Source organism: Ornithorhynchus anatinus, chromosome 2, assembly GCF_004115215.2.
Source record: "Ornithorhynchus anatinus isolate Pmale09 chromosome 2, mOrnAna1.pri.v4, whole genome shotgun sequence".
NCBI classification, from domain to species: Eukaryota; Metazoa; Chordata; class Mammalia; order Monotremata; family Ornithorhynchidae; genus Ornithorhynchus; species Ornithorhynchus anatinus.
Window position 1 is genome coordinate 74,195,962 of NC_041729.1, and position 20,200 is coordinate 74,216,161.

General features: G+C 46.3%; 1 protein-coding gene across 2 annotated transcripts in view; it reads left to right on the top strand.

Annotated features, from left to right (window-relative positions):
• SYNJ2 (synaptojanin 2) overlaps nucleotides 1-20,200 on the top strand; it is an 87,333-nt gene that overhangs the window by 58,399 nt on the left and 8,734 nt on the right. For both annotated transcript variants that reach the window (XM_029057576.2, XM_029057577.1), the window contains 7 exons: nucleotides 1,303-1,420; nucleotides 5,280-5,498; nucleotides 7,225-7,303; nucleotides 7,539-7,707; nucleotides 10,825-10,995; nucleotides 14,843-14,977; nucleotides 19,857-19,969. In XM_029057576.2, the coding sequence (XP_028913409.2) occupies nucleotides 1,303-1,420; nucleotides 5,280-5,498; nucleotides 7,225-7,303; nucleotides 7,539-7,707; nucleotides 10,825-10,995; nucleotides 14,843-14,977; nucleotides 19,857-19,969 (1,004 nt within the window). The remainder of the gene's footprint in view (nucleotides 1-1,302; nucleotides 1,421-5,279; nucleotides 5,499-7,224; nucleotides 7,304-7,538; nucleotides 7,708-10,824; nucleotides 10,996-14,842; nucleotides 14,978-19,856; nucleotides 19,970-20,200) is intronic.

Consider the following 20,200-nt stretch of genomic DNA (forward strand, 5'->3'; position numbering starts at 1 on the left):
AGAGTCTAGAGGGGAGACAGACATTAATATAAATGTCATATATGTGTTAGTATAAATAAATAAATTACAGATAATTCCAGCTGCTTACTCATCGAACCCGGCCTTGAGAGCCCTGGAAGTGCATGTAGTTGTTCTTACACAAAAAATTTTGGTTCCAATGAATATTTACAAAGCAACCATAAAGGTGGAGAGCACTGGCTGAGACTGAGTGCAATGGTGCTTGAATTGAATGATCTCGTGTGTGTAGGAAGTTGGTGCAGATTTTCTACTGCCTGAGTGAACTCCCTGCCTGCCTTTCAGGTGGATTTCTCTGTCCTTTTTTTTTTTAATGGAATTTATTAAGCACTTACTCTGTGCCAGGCAGATGTAGATGCAGGCTAATCAGGTTGGATACAGTCCATGTCCCACATGGGGTTCCCTGTCTCAATACCCCTTTTAACAGATGAGGGAACTGAGGGACAGAGAAGCGAAATGCCCAGTGACACACAGCAGACAAATTGTATAGCTGGGGGAAGAACCCAGGTCCATCTAACTCCCAGGCCTGTGCACTGTTCACTAAGCTTCGCTGCTTCTACCTTTAATACAACACAACAATATATGTGGAACCCATCTCCTGGGAGATCTTTAAGGAAAGACAAGACGCCCCTCTGTACCGCCTGGCTGGTTCCTCTTCCTCCTCCCTTGAGTCAGGACTGGTCCAGATAGCTCCCAAGGCCCTTCAATTCGACTGTTCCCCAATTCCACATTCTATAGCTTGGACTGACCTTCCACCTTTCAGGAAGCTGCTCGGTGTCTTCTAGAAAGTGTCACGTTGCCCAAATACATTTGTGTTGTTTCAGACCAGGATGGGTGGCTCAAGGTGGTGTTGACAGTGTGGCTTAGGGGATAGAGCATGGGCCTGGGAGTCAAAAGGACCAGAGTTTTAATGCTGGCTCAGTCATGTGTCTGCTGTGTGTCCTATGGCAAGTCACTTTCCTTCTCTGGGTCTCAGTAACCTCATCTATAAAATGGAGATTAATTCTGTGAGTCTCATGTGGGACAGGGACCGTGTCCAACTAGCTTAACTTGTATCTACCCCAGCGTTTAGAACAGTGCTTGGCCCTTAGTAAGCTCCTAACAAGTACTATATTATCAATGGATTGAATTTCCTGTGTAGGATTTTGTAGGCCAGGCCCAAGGGAGCTCTGAAGGGGGATGGGGTGTGAATGTTTGTGATGGCTTTGTGAGGTACAAGTTCCTAGAACGGTTTCACATTGAGCGTCTTTGCACTTCAATATGCTGTTCTGTGTAAATCCCATTTAGCTGAAGAGATCAACCTTCTAGACAACGATATAAACTTTGAGGCAAAAGTCAAACATACCTGGTCCCCTGGTGCTCTCATGTACTATGGCCGTGCAGAGCTGCTGGCGTCGGATCATAGGTCAGTACCTATGTTATTTGTTTGTTTATTTGTTTTTAATGGTGTTTGTTAAGCACTTACTATGTGCAGGCACTGTTCTAAGTGCTGGGGTAGAGAGAAGGTAATCCAGTTGGACACAGTCTCTGTCCCACAAGGGGACTCACAATCTTAATCCCCATTTTGCCAATGAGGTAACTAAGGCATAGGGAAGTGAAGTGACTTGCCCAAGGTCACACAGCAAGCAAGTACCATGTTGGTTGTCATTTGTGTCTTTGTGTTCCCCTAGGCTAACGGGAGGGGCTTCCGCCCTCTGTGTGGCTTTAATTGTTTCTCCATTAGGGCTTCTTAAAGCGAGCCGCCATGGGACTGGGCTTGAAGCGGTTATCTCTCAGTCCTTTCACCTTCTCGGTCAGCAGAAGTCAAATCGAAGCTATCTGGAAACAGGTTGTCAATGAGGAGGGGTTCTTAGTGAGCGGGGCTAGTCGATGAAGAATAGACAATTGCAGGAACCCTGACGGAGAGAGCAAATTTTAAGTCAAGTTAACTGTAAATATGCCCGCTGTATCCCAAGACTCAAAGGTAATCTAAAGTCAGTCAGTCAGTCGATTTTATCTATTGAGCACTTACTGTGTGCAGAGCACTGTATTGAGTGCTTGGGAGAGTACAGTACACCAATATAACAGACACATTCCCTGCCCACAACAGCTTATAGGCCAGAGGGGGACACAGACATTAATATAAATAAATTACAGATCTATACATAAATGCTGTGGGGCTGGGCGGGGGGGAATGAATGAAAGGAGCAAGTCAGGCCATCCGAGAAAAAGAGTAGAAGAAGAGAGGTGTAGGGCTTAGTCAGGGAAGCCCACTTGGAGGAGATATGACTTTAGTAAGGCTTTGAATGGAGGGGATGTTCATTGTGAGGAGGGAGGGTGTTCCAGGCCAGAGGCAGGTTGTGGGCTAGAGGTCAGGGGCGAGATAGACGAGATTGAGGTACAGTGAGAAGTTGGCAGTAAAAGAGAGAGGTGTGTAGGCTGAGTTGGAATAGGAGTGTAGTGAAGTGAGATAGGAGGGGGCAAAGTAATTGAGTGCTTTTAAGCCAGTGGTGAGGTAATCTAAAGCAAATGTTACACTGGTTTCCAGGACCCTGGGCCAAGTGAAGCCTTGTTGTCGGGGGAAGTAGTATCTGTGGGGTGAGCACCCTGGTTGGAACACAGACCTTCTCTATGGGTGTCATACTCAATTAATCAGTAGTATTTAGTGAGTGCTTACCATGAGCATAGCACTGTACTAAGCACCAAGGGACAGTTCAGTATAATAGAGTTAGTAGTCGAATTCCCTGACCAGCAAACTTAGTGTGCATAAGTGCTTGTGAGACTGAGGGTTTAGTGAATATTAGGTGCTTAATGGGTATGAATTCAAGCATAAGGTGACACAGAAGAAAGAGGGAGTAGGGAAATGAGGGCTTAGTTGGGAAAGGTCTTTTGGAGGAGATGTGGTTTTAATGAGGCTTTGAAGTTGGAGAGTAATAATAATAATTATGGTACTCGTTAAGTGCTTACTATGTGCCAAGCACTGTTCTAATTGCTAGAGTAGATACAAGTTAATCAAGTTGGACACAATCCCTATCCCACATGGGTCTCACAGTCTTATTCCCCATTTTATGGATGAGGTAACTGAAGCCCAGGGAGGTTAAGTGATTTGCCCCAGGTCACACAGCAGATATGTGGTGGAGTCAGGATTAGAACCCATTACCTTCTGACTTCCAATTCTGTGCTCTATCGACTACACCATTCTGTTTCCCTAGAGAGTGGTTGGTTGCCATATATGAAGGGGACAGGAGTTCCAGGCCAGAGAGAGACTGTCGGCAAGGAGTTGGCAGCGAGATAGATGAGATAAAGATACAGTGAATTAGGTTGGCATTATAAAATGAAGTGTGCTAGCTGGGCTCTAATAGGAAATCATTAAGGTAAGATAGGTGGGTGCTTTAAAGCCAGTGACAAGGAATTTCTATTTGATGCTGCCTATCAACCTCTGTATCAAACAAAAATTCCTCACTATTAGCTTCAAAGCTTTCCATCACCTTGCCTCACTTCCCTTCTGTCCTTCTATATCCCAGCCCACACATTCGGCTTCTCCAGTGATCTCACCTGTCCTGCTGTTGACCCTTGGCCCACGACCTACCTCTGGCCTGGAATGCCCTCCCTCCTCAAATCTGTCAAACAATCAGTTTTCCCCCCTTCAAAGCCCCACTGAAGGCTCACCTCCTCCAAGAGGCCCCCCCAGATTAAGCCCCCTTTTCCTCAGCTCCTCCTCCCTTCTGCATCACCTCAACTCTCTCCCTTTGCTCTCCTCCAGCCCCATAGCACTTATATGTATTTATGTATATATATATATATAATTATATTTATTTATTTTGATGCCTGTTTACTTGTTTTGATGTGTTTTTATCTATAATTCTCTTTATTTATATTGATCCCTGTTTACTTGTTTCAATGTCTGTCTCCCTTCTTCTAGACTGTAAGCCCAGTGTGGGCAGGGATTCTCTTTTCATTGCTGAATTGTACTTTCCAAGTGCTTAGTACAGTGCTCTGCACACAGTAAGCACTGAATAAATATGACATGGGCAACTACTGAAGGTTCCCAAGGAGTGGGGAAGCCTGGTCTGAACTTTTTTTTTTTTTTTTTTTTAAGAAAAGTGATCTGGGCAGCTAGAGTGAAGTATGAACTGGAGTGGGAACAGACAGGAGTCATGGAGGTCAGCGAGGGGGCTGATGCATTTGAGAGGGCAGATTCTGTAAAGTGAAGGGAGTGGAAGCCAGCTTGGAGAAGATCAGGAGATGATTAGAGGAGAGGAAGTAGAGACAGTGGGTGTAAAGGCTTTGGAAAAGAGGGATAGGAGAGTGATGAGGCAATTACTGGAGGAAGCTGTGGAGATACATGGTCATGTTTTTGAGAGGAGATCTCTTGAAATACTGCTGAGAAAGATGGGAGAGTTGAAGAAGGAACAAGAAGGAGGGAGGGACTGGGAAGGAGCACGGAAGATTTTGGGGAGATCACACCTGATGGTTTCAGTTTTCTCAGTAATGAAGGTAGTCTAGTTATTAAGGACAAGCATGTGGAGGGGTGTGTGGGGTGGACAGAGGTTGACAGATCCATAGCAGGAGGAGGAGGAGAGACAGTTCCTTTGCTCTACTGCCAATTGGCTCTGAGGGAAAGGCACCTTGTGAATAACTGAAATGATGGAAACTGAGGATGATAGTGACATCAGAGGTTGGAGTGGAAAGGAGGAAACAGAATTGTGCCCTCCCCACCTCCCTTCCTTCCACTCGGGGGGTGATAATTCTTTGTGAAATGTTATGGAGCAGGGTCTTGTAGCTTGGACTGAGACTCTAAGAGGAATGGAAGACTCACAGCTTGCATCTCTTCACTGATGGGTCCAACTTAACCAGCATTTCTCCTCCCTTGGGCACCTTCCCATAGGAAAATCACTCAACTTTTTTGTCTCAGACAGGTATAAAAGGGTATACATTTTCCTTCTCCAACCACGCAGAAATCTCACTATTCGAATGTAAATTTTCAAAAACTGGATAGGCTTAATGTTCAGTCTTTTAGCCTTTTAGTGATTCAGTTTCCAGTGGGGTCAAGACTTTAGATATGGGGCCAGCTCATTAAAGACATGGGTATAAATATCAGTGTGTGTGTGTGTGTGTGTGTGTGTGTGTGTGTGTGTGTGTATTTGTGTCCCTTCTTTTTGCTCATATTAGTAACTTGGGTGTTGAGTAAACCAGAAAATTTATTGGCTCCTTCTCATCGATATTTAATGTGTGCAGTTGATTGAAATCATTTTGCTAAAGTGGTCTGTTTGTCCCCATCCCAGGCCGGTGCTGGCTGTGGTGGATGTGGAAGTTCAGGAAGTTGACGTGGCTGCTCGGGAGAAAATCTTCCAAGAAGTTTCTTCTTTCCAGGGACCGTTGGATGCCACGGTAGTGGTAAATCTCCAATCCCCAACCCTGGAAGAGAAAAATGAATTTCCTGAGGACTTGCGCACTGAACTCATGGAAACTCTGGGGAATTTTGGGACTATTGTTCTCGTCAGGTGAATTGTAGATCTGCTTTGTGGATGCATCCAAACACCCGTTTGACTTTTCTCATGATCATTTCAGGCCATTGTACACTGCGGGATACCCTAAGGGTGTCTCCTCAGGCCACTTTTTAGGATTTAGATCCTGACTTCTCTCCCTTTTTATTTCCTTAAAAGTATTTGTTTAAGCACTATATGTCAAACACTGTTCTAAGCACCGGGGTAGGTAAAAGCTAATCAGGTTCAACACAAGTCCCTGTTCCAATGAGGATTCATGGTCTTAATCGCCATTTTACAGATGAGGTAATTGAGGCACAGAGAAGTTAAGGGACTTGACCAAGTTCACACAGCAGGGAAGTGACAGAGCTGGGATTAGAGCCCAGATCTTCTGATTTCCAGGACTGTGATCTTTCCACTAGGCCAAATACTTTGCTGTTTGAACCAGAGGTTGGGTCTGCTCAGCAGTTCCATAATCCCTAATTCTCTATAAACTTGCACCTGCCTTGAGAGGATCCTTCTTTCCTTCCTGCCAGCAGAACTCTCATCAGAGTAGGTTGGTGTGAGGGACCTAGGAGCACCCTGCTATCCTTAGCTTGCCTGGAGACGATGTGATGCCCTTCACACTAGAGAGATGAATGGGGGAGTCACAGCAATACTTTTTTTTTAATGGTATTTGTTAAGCACTTACTATGTGCCAGGCACTGTTCTAAGCCCTGGGCTAGATGCAAGATTATCAGGTTATCAAGATTAACAGGTGAAGGAGCTGGAATTCAAACCCAGATCCTTTGACTCCCAGGCCCATACTCTTTCCATTGGGCCCAGCTGCTTCTCATAGGCCATGCTACTTCTCATTATGCATTGTCCTCTTCCAAGGGCCTAGTACAGTGCTCAGCACACAGTAAGTAATTAATAAATGCCACTGATTGATTAGAGTGGTGCACACCTCTCTTCGTTTCAGGATTTATATACACAGGAGTAAATGAGTAGTAGACCATGCTTGGGACCTAGAAACCAGCCCCATAATTCAAAAGTCCAAGTGAATGTGCTGCGCCATTTTTGAATGGTCTCAAAGTAGAGGCCATCAGTCAATCTTTCGTATTTATTAAGTGCTTACTATGTTCAGAGCACTGGACTAAGCACTTGGGAGAGTACAATATAACAGACACATTCTCTTCCCACAACAAGCGACAGACATTAATGTAAATAAATAAATGACAGATATCTACATAAGTATTGTGGGGCTGGGAGTGGGGACGATTAAAGGGAGCAAGTCCAGGAGGTGCAGAAGGGAGTGGGTGAAGAGGAAAGGAGGGCTTAGAAAGGCCTCTTGGAGGAGAAGGTAGGAAGAGTAATTGTCAGATGGCTATGAAGAGTGAGGCCAGAGGCAGGATGTGGGTGAGAGATCAGCAGCGAGATAGATGAGATCAAGGTACACTGAGAAGAATGGCAATAGAGGAGTGGAGTCCCTTAAAGCATTTGGGCTCCTCTACCCCATTTGTAAAATGTATACAGAACCAGCCCTTATCAAGGAAAATGGTGAGGGCCAGTGCAATCATAGATGTATAGGACTCACACAAGAAAATCAGCTGGGTTCTTAACTTATTTTAACCACCCAACGAGCACTGCTTTCCTCTTATGCAGACAAATGCCGAAGGTACCAGTATTTTCACCAGCCCAAAACACAGTGAAGGAGAACGTGGTTTCCTTTTCTTAGCCGGACTTTGTGGCGTTTTTCTCCTAGGATCAATCAAGGACAAATGATGGTGACGTTTGCAGACAGCCGATCGGCCTTAAGCGTTTTGGGTGTGGACGGCATGAAGGTAAATCACTTGTCTTTTCCATGCCAGGCCCCTAGGCTTCCCAGCTCTAGGAATCCTTTCCAGAAAAACTAGGGATTCCAGGGGCAGAGCACCAGGGGCCCTGCTCTGAGCACTTGTCCGAAATCCTCAGAGAAGAAGCCCGTACATGGACCTCCACCCCAGGGCCATGTTTGGGACTGAGGGCTTTGGTTTTGATGCCAGAGGAAGCACGTTGATCTTCTCCATGATTTTGCAGGTGAAAGGCCGAGCCGTGAAGATCAGACCCAAAACCACAGATTGGCTGAAGGGGCTGAGGGAGGAAATCACTCGGAAGCGAGACAGCGTCGTGTCCATGTCACCCACAGCCAACTCCTGCCTGCTGGAGGAAAACTTTGACTTCTCAAGCCTGGACTACGAATCAGAAGGTTGGTAGCTAAACTCTGTCAGTGGCCCGGGGGGCCGTTCCCTGACATCCTTAGCAGAGGAGGAAATGCAGAGTGGAATTGGGCAGGGAACATGGCTGTTTAATCATTCTATTGTACTCCCAAGTGCTTAGTACAGTGCTTTGCACACAGTAAGCACTCAATAAATACAATTGAATGAATGAATGAAAATGAAAGAATGAATGAAGTGCTCAGGCCTGATTGTCCTGGGGAAAGAGAGACTGTCAGGAAGTCTACTAGTCTCAACTGCTCCATTCAGAGATTAAGGAACCACCAAATGGCGGGTGGAAGAGAACTGAGTGATAGAGTCTCTCAACACCCACTTCTCTGGGTAGACTGGATTTTTCATCATAGCTTTAAGAAGCTCCGTTCACACACTGGCATAGATATGATCCTACCAATTTGCTTGCAAAATTGCATCCACTGCATCATTTTCTCCCTGACCTTCCTGATCCTTAAGGAAGAAATAGGCTATTTTTTTAGGTTGGGATACTGACTCGACCACAGAGGAAGAGTGGGAGGGTCAGAATGGGCTAAGCTAAAGCCAGAGAAGGAGTTTCTTCACTGAGATTGGGAAAGGAAGGAGAAAACAAAGTGGGTAATTTCTTGAGTGCCTATTGTGTGCAATGTTTGGGAGAGTGCAGTAGAAGTAAGAGAAGCAGTCTTGGAAGTGCCCGCTTACTTTTCTCTTACTTCTCCTTTTTTTCTCCTGCTCCCCTTATTGCTAGACATAATTCTAATATAACCCAATGTACCAGTCAATTGGTCAGTGATATTTATTGAGTGCTTACTGTGTGCAGGGCACTGTACTGTGGACTGTGAGCTCATTGTGGGCAGAAATGTGTCTGTCATTATATTGTAATAATAATGTTGAGATTTGTTAAGCGCTTACTATGTGCCGAGTACTGTTCTAAGCACTGGGGTAGACACAGGGGAATCAGAATGTCCCACGTGGGGCTCACAGTCTTAATCCCCATTTTACAGATGAGGTAACTGAGGCACAGAGAAGTTAAGTGACTTGCCCACAGTCACACAGCTGACAAGTGGCAGAGCTGGGATTAGAACTCATGACCTCTGACTCCAAAGCCCGTGGTCTTTCCACTGAGCTACACTGCTTCTCTTAGCTACGCTGCTTGTATTCTCCCAGGTGCTTAGTACAGTGCTTTACACCTAGTAAGTGCTCAATAAATATGATTGAATTAATGTATTAAGCACTTGGGGGAGTACAATGCAACAGAGCTGGTAGACACTTTCTCTGCCCACAGTGAGTGTATAAGTTGATCAATCAGTGGTATTTATTGAGCATTTACTATGTAGAGAGCACTGTACTTTGTACTGGGGGAGTTCAACAGAATTATTGGACCCATTCCCTCCCCATGATCAATCAATCAATAAATACCATTGAATGCTTAATTTGTGCAGAGCACTGTACTAAGCTCTTGGGAAAGTACCACACAACAATCTAACAGACACATCTAGACAGTGAGATGTAATAGCCCCTCTTTTATTTGGGGGCTGTTAAAATTATGCTAAGAAATAGGACAATTATGAGGGTAAATCCACCTTTGCTTTTTGCATGTCTACACCTTAGGCTTTGGAAGTTTTCAGGTCTGGAAGAACTGGATTATTAGACTGAGCAATTTGAAAAAGGAGTTAAGTTCAGAAGTGGGGGCCTCTTTTCCATTCCCTTTACACTAACAGCTGTCTGGAGGAGGCCCCAAAAGATGGTAAGAACAGAAGCTAAGAGATAGCCCCTGCACTGGCCATGACTCAGCACCCGCTGGATAAAACACACACACATTGTTGGGGGCTGTAAGCCTGGGGCTGCCAGGCAGCAGACAAAACAGTATGGTCTGGTGGCAAGAGCAGGGGTCTGTGAGTCAGAAGAACCTGGGTTCTAATCCCAGCTTCACCCCTTGTCTGCTGTGTAGCCTTGGGCAATACTTCATTTCTCTGTGCCTCAGTTACCTCAGCTGTAAAATGGGGATTAAGACAGTAAGCCCTATATGGGATATGGACTGCATCCAAACTGATTAGCTTGAATCTATCCCAGCATTTAGTACAGTGCCTGGCACATAGTAATAATAATTTTGGCATTTGTTAAGCATTTACTACTACTCACCCACTACAACCAAGCCCTCTGGCTCCTCTAATGCTAATCTTCTCACTGTGCTTTGATCTCATTTATCTCACCACCAATCCCTCAACCAAGTCCTTCCTCTGGCCTGGAAAGCCCTCCTTCCTCAAGTCCCACAGACAATTACTCTCCCCTCCCCTTCAAAGCCTTTTTGAAGATACCTCTCCTCCAGTAGACATCCCTGACTAAGCCCCCAGTTCCTCTCCTCCCACTCCCTTCTACCTCATCCTGACTTACTCCCTTTGTTCATTCCCCCTCCCAGCCCCACAGCACTTATGTACATATATGTAATTTAGTTATCTTAATGTCTGTCTCCCCAGCTTCTAGACTGTAAGCTCATTGTGGGCAGGGAATATGTCTGTTTATTGCTGTAATGTACTCTTCCAAGTGCTTAAAACAGTACTCTGCACACAGTAAACACTCAATAAATATGATTGAATGAATGAGATAACTGAAGCACAAAGAAGTTAAGTGACTTGCCCAAGTTCTCACAGCCAATAAATGGCGGAGCTGGGATTGGAACCCATGACTTCCATGGAACCCATGTTTTCTGACTTCCAGGCCCACACTCTATCATGGCTCAGTGGAAAGAGCACGGGCTTGGGAGTCAGAGGTCACGGGTTCTAATCCCGGCTCTGCCGCTAGTCAGCTGTGTGACCTTGGGCAAGTCACTTAACTTCTCGTTGCCTCAGTTACCTCATCTGTCAAATAGGGATTAAAAAACTGTGAGCCCCGCGTGGGACAACCTGATCACCTTGTACCCCCAGCGCTTAGAACAGTGCTTTGCATGTAGTAAGCGCTTAACAAATACCACAATTTATATATTTATTTTTACCATGGTGCTTAGCATATAGTAAGCTTTTAACAAATACCTTAAAAAAAAGGAAACGGTTTGATGAAGTGGGGGGGAAACAAGCCATTTTCATCTCAGGGGTCTCCTGTGATCCGCTTCCTCATTTCAGGCGATATCCTGGAAGATGAGGAGGACGACTTGGATGATGAGCAGCCTCAGCACCTCATGTCAGACACAGAGCTGAGCACGGATGCTGTCTGTGCCGGCCCCGCCTCTTCAGCAGGACCAGGCCTCAGCGAGTCTCCAGGGTTACCAAAGAAGAAACAACAGCCATGTTCAGGTAGCTTGGGTCGGCCCCCACCCCAGCCCCCAAATTCTCTCCATTTCTGCTTAGGTCAGAATGACTCTAGGTTCTTTTTCTCTCCTCCATCCTGCAGCTCAGCATTCCAGAGGGACAGGTGCCAGAATAGCTGGAGCTAATTAGCAGGACCTGTGTCTGAGAATTGGAATTAAAGTCTATCAATTGATCATATTTATTGAGCACTTGTTGGGTGCAGAGCACTGAATTAGGTACTTGGGAGACTACAACATAATAAATCATATTGAGCTCTTACAGTGTGCAGAGCACTGTACTAAGTGCTTGGGATAGTACACTATCAATTAGTCATGTTTATTGAGTGCTTACTGTGTGCAAAACTTTGTACTAAGCATGTACAGTATGACAGATTTGGTTGACACTTTCCCTGTCCACAATGAGCTTACAGTCTAGCAAATATACAGTCTAGCAACAGACACAAATATAAATAAATCGATTATGGACGTGTGCTAGGGAACTGGGGTCGGGGAGGTGAATAAAGGGTGCAAATCCTAGTACCAGGATGATGCAGAAGGGAGTGGGAGAAGAGGAAATGAGGGCTTAGTCAGGGAAGGCCTCTTGGAGGAGATATATTTTTAATACTGAAGGCAATCCAGCTCCCATCCCTCATTTCCTGCTTCCACTCTTTGTACTTTACAAGTGCTTAATACAGTTCTCTACACACAGTAAGGGCTCAATAAATACGATTGAGTGAATGAATGAATGATTCTTTGCTTTCAGAATCACCTCATCTTAGTAGGACAGCAGATTTCTTAGCCGTTCTTGAGGAGGGTCAGTCGCATCTCCTCTAGACACCAAGTAGCTAAATGTGAATCTGGGCAGCCGCAGCATTGAGTGACCAGTTTTAAGTTTATGATTTTGGGCCCCAGTCCTCATCTGACTCACTGCTATAAACTCCCCAGACTCCTGCCATCATGCGGTCATGGGTTGATTCTTCAGAGGCCCAGTGGAACAACAAAAGGGTCACTTTGGTTAAAGTCCCATCACCAAACCGCCCCCATCCTTCCTGCACTGATCCCAATCGCTCTTCATCTTTGAAGAACAGAGGAGCAGGGGGTGGAGGACTGGAACCTACTCTGGGGTGGGGGAAGAGGAACAAGTCAGCTGAAATCCTAACACGGTGTGCAGCACCAGGCATCCGGCATTGATGGAAAGTAGAATCCTTTTTTGGTATATGGAATCCTCAGGGAAATTCCTGTGGGCGAAAGGACATGGGCAATCCTAACCCCCTTTAAACCCAAGCAGGAAGCCCGTTGGATTTAGCCTTCAGAATCCTGGCTGTCCTTGCTCTCAATAAGTACCATTGATTGATTGATTGATTGCCACTTTTCCTATTCAATGGTATTTATTGAGCGCTTACTATGTGCAGAGCACTGTACTAAGCGCTTGGAATGAACAAGTCAGCAACAGATAGAGACAGTCCCTGCCGTTTGACGGGCTTACATAAGCTCTTAACAGCCAGGGAACCTGTCTACTAATTCTGTTATATTGTACTCTCCCAAGCTGTTAGTACAATGCTCTGCACAGAATAAGTGCTCGACAAATATGATGGATTTTACTGTCCCCAGAGAGCTCTTGAAGCTGGACTAGAGACAAAGAAAAGTCCTGGAGCTAGAAAGCTCAAGGCATCGGCCAGAGTTCTGTGTGTTCTCCTTTACTAGGTTGATGCAGCTCTGACTTTAAATGTCTTTGCCTCGGTAAATTTGATTCCCCTGATTTCCCTTGAAGTTCTGCCGTGTCCGGAAGGCTGGTCAGTGAGACCGACCACTCCGGGGCACAGTGGGATACTCATTCATTCATTCATTCATTCATTCATTCATTCATTCATTCAATGGTATTTATTGAGTGCTTACTATATGCAGAGCACTGTACTAAGCGCTTGGAATGTACAATTCAGCAACAGAGACAATCCCTGCCCAGTAGCAGGTTGACAGTCTAAACTCCTGGGTTCTAGGTTGGGTAAGCAAAATTGCCACCTGGTGGAGTGTGGGCAGTGTCTCTTTACTATTGCTGAATATTCAGTGGCAAAACGAGCCTGTCAGCTTGGCTGAGTGCACCTCTGATTAGGGCTGACTCAGTCCACCCCACCCTCAAAGGAAGCTTGGCACCAATGGAGTGGATTTCTGGACCTGAGTCTGATTTTTTTTTTTGTTGTGGTTTGTTTTTTTAAGGTAATTGTTAAGTGCCTGCTATGCATTAGGCAATGTAATAAGTGCAGGGGTAAACACAAATTAATCAAGATGGGCACAGTCCATGTCACAAATGGGGCTCACAGTCTTAATCCCCATTTTCCAGATGAGGAAACTGAGGCATGGAGAAGTGAAGTGACTGGCCCAAGGTCACACAGCAGATGAGAGGTGGAGCTGGGGTTAGAACCAAGGTCCTTTTGACTCCCAGGCCTGTGCTTTATCTACTAGATCCTGATGTGGGATAAATGGAGAAAGTAACTGGAATCCCTTAAATTTCTGGCCTGGGATGAAATACACACACCGTCCCCGCTCATACACAAATCCTTCCCCAACAGTGGATCTCCAGGTTTATGTAAGTCATTAAAGAGAGCCCTGCTGAATCCCTTCAGCTGCTGAGAGCAGAGCTCTTAGTGAAGAAAACAACCCAGGATCTTGCTCCCAGAGGGCCCGAGTTCCTCGCTCCTTTCCTGTACCTTCTGCTCCTAACTCACCCCTCTATGTCTCTCTTTACCTCCCCTGCCAGCTGAGGGGTTGAGCTTCTCTCAGCCTCTTGCTGCTAAAAGAGAACTCTACATTTCAGGCCTAGGGACCGCCAATTTGGTTTCCCCTTACCCCTTGGGAATGACTCTCAACTCTGTTGAGGTGACGAGACCTGTTTGATATCTTCCGAGTGGAATTCACCTACAGCATGATGATTCGGTGTTTCCGGCTTGCCTGGAATGTAAATCTTGTCATCTGCATGTTAATGATGCCCCAACTGGAGATCACTGGTGTCCTAGACAAAGGACCTGGGTTCTGGTCTGGGCTCTGCCACTTGCCTGATGTATGACCTTGGACAGATGACTTCACTTCTCTGCACCTCATTTACCCATCTGTAAAATGGGGATTGAGAGTGTGACAGGGACTGTGTCCAACCTGATTGACTGGGATCTACTCCAGCACTTGGAACAGTGCCTGGCACATAGTAAGCACTTAACAAGCACCAAAATAAATAAATAATGTATTTATATTTATGTCTGTCTCCCCCTCTAGACTGCAAGTTCCTTGTGGGCAGGGAATAGGTCTGTTATACTGTTGTATTCTCCCAAGTGCTTAGTACAATTCTCTGCAAACAGTAAGCACTCAATAAATACTATGGACTGACTGACTATCCAGAAAGGGATACCTCTCTGAGGACCGGCCTGTTGTAGCATTGAACTGCAAATTGTGCTCTGTGCATCTGTCCACCATTTCTCATCTCATTCAAACTTAAAAAGTTCTATTGGGTTCCAATTTCAAAGTGCAATGCAGTCTCAAGACAACCTTGTTTCCTGAAAGACCATCATCTTCTCATTCAGCGTGGCTTAGTGGAAAGAGCATGGGCTTGGGAGTCAGAGTTCATGGGTTCGAATCCCACTTCTGCCACTTGTCAGCTGTGTGACTGTGGGCAAGTCACTTAACTTCTCTGTGCCTCAGTTCCCTCATCTGTAAAATGGGGATTAAGACTGTGAGCCTCACGTGGGACAACCTGATTACCCTGTTTCTCCTCCAGTGCTTAGAACAGTGCTCTGCACATAGTAAACGCTTAACAAATACCAACATTATTATTATCATTATTATTATTATTCCTCCATGTTGTCTAGATGATGCTGAGCTGGCGGAGTTGAAGCAGGAGCTGGAAGCAGTTGGAGATTTCCGCCTCCGTTCCCCGAGCAGGTCTCTGTCGGTGCCCAGCAGGCCTCGGCCCCTTCACCCGCCGCAGAGACCACCCCCTCCAAGTAAGAGTGGACTTGATTCCACTTTCTCTGAACCCTACTGGAAATAGTGGTATCTATGCAGAATTGGATATGTTTTTGTTATTGGTAGTCTCACGGTAACAGTAGTAGTATCAGTCAATCAGTGTCATTTATTGAGCACTTACTGTGTGCAGAGCACTGTACGAAGCACTCGGGGGGGGGGGGTGTAAAATATATCAATAAACTTACACATGCCCTGCCCACAACGAGCTTACAGTCGAGAGGAGGAGACAGACACTAATATAAATAAATTACCATTATGTACGTAAGTGCTGGAGGGCTGCAGCAGGGGGAGGTGTGAATAAAGGGAGCAAGTCAGGGTGACGCAGAAGGGAGTGGAAGAAAAGGAAAAGAGGGCTTACTCAGGGAAGGCCTCTTGGAGGAGATGTTCCTTAAATAAGGCTTTGAAGTGGGGAGAGTAGTTGTCAGATATGAAGAGGGAGGGTGTTTCAGGCCAGAGGTGGGATGTGGGTGAGAGGTCGGTAGTGAGGTAGGTGAGATCGAGGTTGGTAGCGAGGTAGCTGAGATCTAGGTACAGTGAGTAGATGAGCGTTAGAGGAGCTAAGTGTGTGGTCTGAGCTGTAGTGGGAGAGTAGCAAGGTGAGATAGGAGGGGGCCAAGGTGATTGAGTGCTTTAAAGCCAATGGTAAGGAGTTTCTGTTTGATATAGAGGTGGAAGGGCAACCACTGGAGGTTCTTGTGGAGTGGGGAAACATGTACTGAATGTTTTTCTGGAAAAATGATCCGGGCAGCAGAGTGAAGTGTTGAGTAGACTGGGGAGAGATGGGAGGCAGGGAGTCAGCAAGGAGACTGATAGAGTATTCAAAGAGGGATAAGATAAGTGCTTGGAATAATGTGTGGCAGTTTGGAGAAGAAAGGATGGATTTTAGCAATGTTGTGGAGGTTGAACTGACAGGGTTTAGTGATAGAATGAATATGTGGATTGAATGAGAGAAAGAGCAGTCAAGGATAATGCCAAGGTTACAGGCTGGTGAGACAGGAAGGATTATGGTAGTTTCCAGAGAGATAGGAAAGTCAGGAGAAGGACAGGGTTTGGGTTGGGATATAAATTCTGTTTAGATGCGGTAAGCTTGAGGTGACAGGAGGACATCCAAGTAGAGATGTCTTGAAGGCACAAGGAAATGCGAGACTACAGAGAAGGAGACATGAGGAAATGCGAGGCTACAGAGGAGAGAATGAGGGCTGGAGATGGAGATTTGAGAATCACCCGCATATGGGAGGTTGTTGAAGCCATATGAGCAAATGAGTTCTCCAAGGAAGTGGATATAGATTGAGAATATCAGAACTGAACCTTAAGGGACACCCACAGTTTAGTGGGTGGGAGGCCGAGGAGTAGCCTATGAAAGAAACTAAGAATGAGTGGCCGGATTGATAGGAGAAGCTCCAGGAGGGACAATGTCAGTGAAGCCGAGGTTGGATAATGTTTCCAGAAGAAAGAGGTGGTTGACAGTGTTGACAGGACAGTGACAGTGTCAAGAGAAGGAGGTGGTCGACAGAGCAGCTGAGAGGGCAAGGAGGATCAGGCTGAAGTAGAAGCTGTTGGATTTGGCATGAAGGAGATAATTTGGGACCTTAGAGAGGGTGGTTTCTGTGGACTGGAGGGGATGCAAGCCAGAGTGGAGGGGTTCAAAGAAGATAATTGGGGGAGAGGAACTTGAGACAGCAGGTGCAGGCAACTCACTCAAAAAGTTTGGAAAGGAATGGTAGGAGGGTGATGAGTCGATCACTGGAGGGAGCCATGGAGTCAAAGGAGGGGTATTTTAGGATAGGGGAGACAGGAGCATGTTTGAAAGCAGTGGGCAGTTGGAGAGCGGTCAGGGAGGGAGGAAGAGAAGGGACAAGTATTTTGATAAGGTGCGAAGGGGTCAGGTGGAGGAAGTGGATTTTGAGAGAAATCAGGAGATCTCCTCTAGAGATACTGTTGGGAAAGATGCGAGAGTTGAAGGAGGGACAGGAAGAAGGAGGGACTGGGCAGGGGCAAAGGAGATTTTAGAGAGATTAGGCCTGATAGCTTCGATTTTCTCAATAAAATAGGTGGCCTGGTCATTAGGGGCCAGAGATGAGGGATACCATGGGACAGGGGATTTAAGGAGGGAGTTAAATGTCTGGAACACCCGATGAAGGCAGTGGGCATGAGCGTCAGTATGGATGGAGCAATAATTTTGCCGAGCAAAGGAGAGGGCAGTGTTAAAGCACGTAAAGATAAACTTGAAATGGGTGAGGTCGGCCTGATATCTCAATTTCCACCAGCCAAGCTCTGTGGCCCATGCACAAGAGCGTAGGAAGTGGACTGTAGAGGTGATCCAGGACTGTGGATTAGTAGAATGAGTTTTGCTTTCTTTTTCTTCTCCTTTTTGTCCTGATGCTGTTGCCTGCTGTTGCTGGTTTTTTTGTTAGTGTGTTTTAGGATATTTAATTGCTTATGTGCCAGGCACAGGACTAATGCTGGGGTAGATACAAGCCAATCAGGTTGGACACACTCCGTGTCCCACATGGGGCTCACAATCTTAATCCACATTTTACAGAGTAGGTAACTGAGGACCAGAGAAGTAAAGTGACTTGCCCAAGGTCACCCAGCAGGAGCTGGGATTAGAACCTGGGGCCTTATGACTCCCAGGCCCATGCTCTACCCACTAGGCCACGCTTATTTGTTTTTGGTGCTAGAAGTAGCTCTATTTCAGTGGTGAGGGTGACATACGTGATAGTAAAGCTGTTAGTGATCCAGTAGAGGATTCGGGAATTTGCTGCCATTAACCTTTGTTACCTCTGCCCTCCTTTTGACTTATTTTCCCCTTGAGGCAGTACCTTGGCTGCAATCGTGGTGGACCTCTCTTCCTCCCATGAGGCCTTGGGGTGGTGCCTGGCCCCAGCTCTCCCAGTTGCAGTAGAAGCTCCCTAGCAGGTGGCTGTTGTCCCAGGGAGGGTGGCTCTGGGTGGGGCTTCTGGCAAGGAGAGGGACTGGCTCTCTGGTTACCCCATCTGACCCTGGGCCAGGAGCTGGCTGTCCTATTCCTACTTCAAGCCAACAGCTCCAGGCAGCAGTAGGCCTCGCCAGGGTGGTCCTTTGTCTCCCTTCCCTGACATCTGTTGCCCCCAGCATAGAGAGGGCTTGGTGGCAAAGAGGAGTGCTTATTGGGCATCCCTTAGAATCTGGTGCTATCATCCTGGCGGGCCCTGCTATGAGCTGCCCCCACCCTCCCAGAGCACCCCCTCCAGGTTGCTGAGAGGAGGAGACTGCAGCAGGGGTGGCAGCCGAGGCTGGCACAGGCGGTCAAAGAATTATCCAGTTGGTGGCACAGATCAGTGCCCCGTGACCTAACCCTTCTTGGTGATGCCATAGGGGGACTCACTTGGCCTGTTTCAGCCACACGCTCCTCACTGCTCAGCAGTTTCTGTTAAGAGAACCAACACACACTCACACACACCCATCCACCCCCACCCCCAACCACCCACCCTCTGAACTTAGCATTGATTGTGAGTGAATTGCATGCTGTTGCTGCCCTTCTTATGTCAAAACCTGAAGACACAACCTGGGCCCAGAACTGCCAGAGGCATTTCTTTCAGTCAGTCAGTGGTGTGTATTGAGCACTTACTCTGTGCAGAGCACTGTTCTAAACCCTTGGGAAAGTATAGTACAACAGAATTAGCAGACATTCCCTGATCATAAGGAGCTTACCCAGCTTCGTTACTTGCAGTTTGGCCTTGCAGAACAATTTCTCTATATTAGAACTCATTTAAAATAGGCTAGAAAATAAACTGTTGATGTCTGCCTACCTTTTTCTGTATGACTTACTGATTTTTGTTTTGTCTTCTCCACTTCCATCTAATCTTTTTCTGGAATAGACTTGGGATTCAGGAACTCAGCACGTTTACAAGAATCAGACCACTAGCATCAGGATAGGGTTTTTGTTTGCTATTTTTAATCTTTGCCAAAATGGTGGGTTTTTTCAAAGCCCTTAGACTGATGGACTCTTTCTGTTCTGATTCCACTTTGGTGACAGGAAATGCCTCTTTCAGCTAGGCCGATGATACAGTTAGAGTATGTGTCCTCATTTTGCAAGGGTTGGTAAACTGGGTTTGGGTGATATCTGCTTCTATTGATTTGTTTAAGGAACAGCTGATCTCCAGGGAATTCTCCAGGGAAATTCCAAAAAGCTCTCAGAGGCCTGATTGCCAGAGCACCCAAAAGCTGCTTTTTTATGGTATTTAAATGCTTACTATGTGTGAGGCACTGTACGAAGCTCTGGGATAGATATAAGCTAATCCAGTTGAACACAGTCCTTGTCACACATGGGGTTCATTGTCTTAATCCCCATTACAGATGAGGTAACTGAGGCACAGAGAATTGAAATGACTTACCCAAGATTCCGTAACAGACAAGTGGTGGAGTCAGGATTAGAACCCAGGTCCTTCAGATTCCCAGGACCATGCTCATATCTACTAAGCCACACTGCTTGGAAGTCACCCCAGCTGTTGACAGAACCTCTTTCCCCCATGTTCTCTTCTGTTTCTGCTTGGGGCCAACCAGGAATCCCAATACAGTTAACATCTCTCCTCAGTCCTCACCCAATCTGTCCCTCACCAGGAGATGTTCCTCATCCCTTCTTCTTTGTGGCAATTCTGCTCCTAAAGTTTGTGGGGGGCATTTCTTATTCTTTTTTATGGCAGAAGGGTGAGGTAGGGCCAGTCACAGAAGCTTCTAAGAGATGAAAATGTTTGATAACACCTGTCTTGGAATCAGGAAAATGTCCTAGCCTCTCTTGGATTGCTAGTGGATTTATAGCCTGTTGGAACCACCACTGTAGCCCTGAACTCACTGGAACTTGGTTGATTTTTGCAGCTGGAATAACAGTGAAAAAGTCTGCCTCTGACGCCTCCCTCCCTTCGGGCTCCCACACGCAGTATTCCATCTTGCAGATGGCGAAGCTTCTCCCAGGAGCACCACAGCAACCGGTGAGCTCAGCCCCGGACAGCCGGAAATGGGATCTGCCAGAGCCAGTACCTGGAAAGTCCAAACTCTCCAAGTCAGCCAGGAGAAGCCCCTCTGAATCAATACTGCAGTGGGGGGAGAGGTCCAGGGATCCCTGAAACTGCCCAGGCTATGGATGTGCCCTGATGATGATGGTATTTGTTAAGCGCTTGCTATGTGCCAAGCACTATTCTAAGTGCTGGAGGGGATACAAG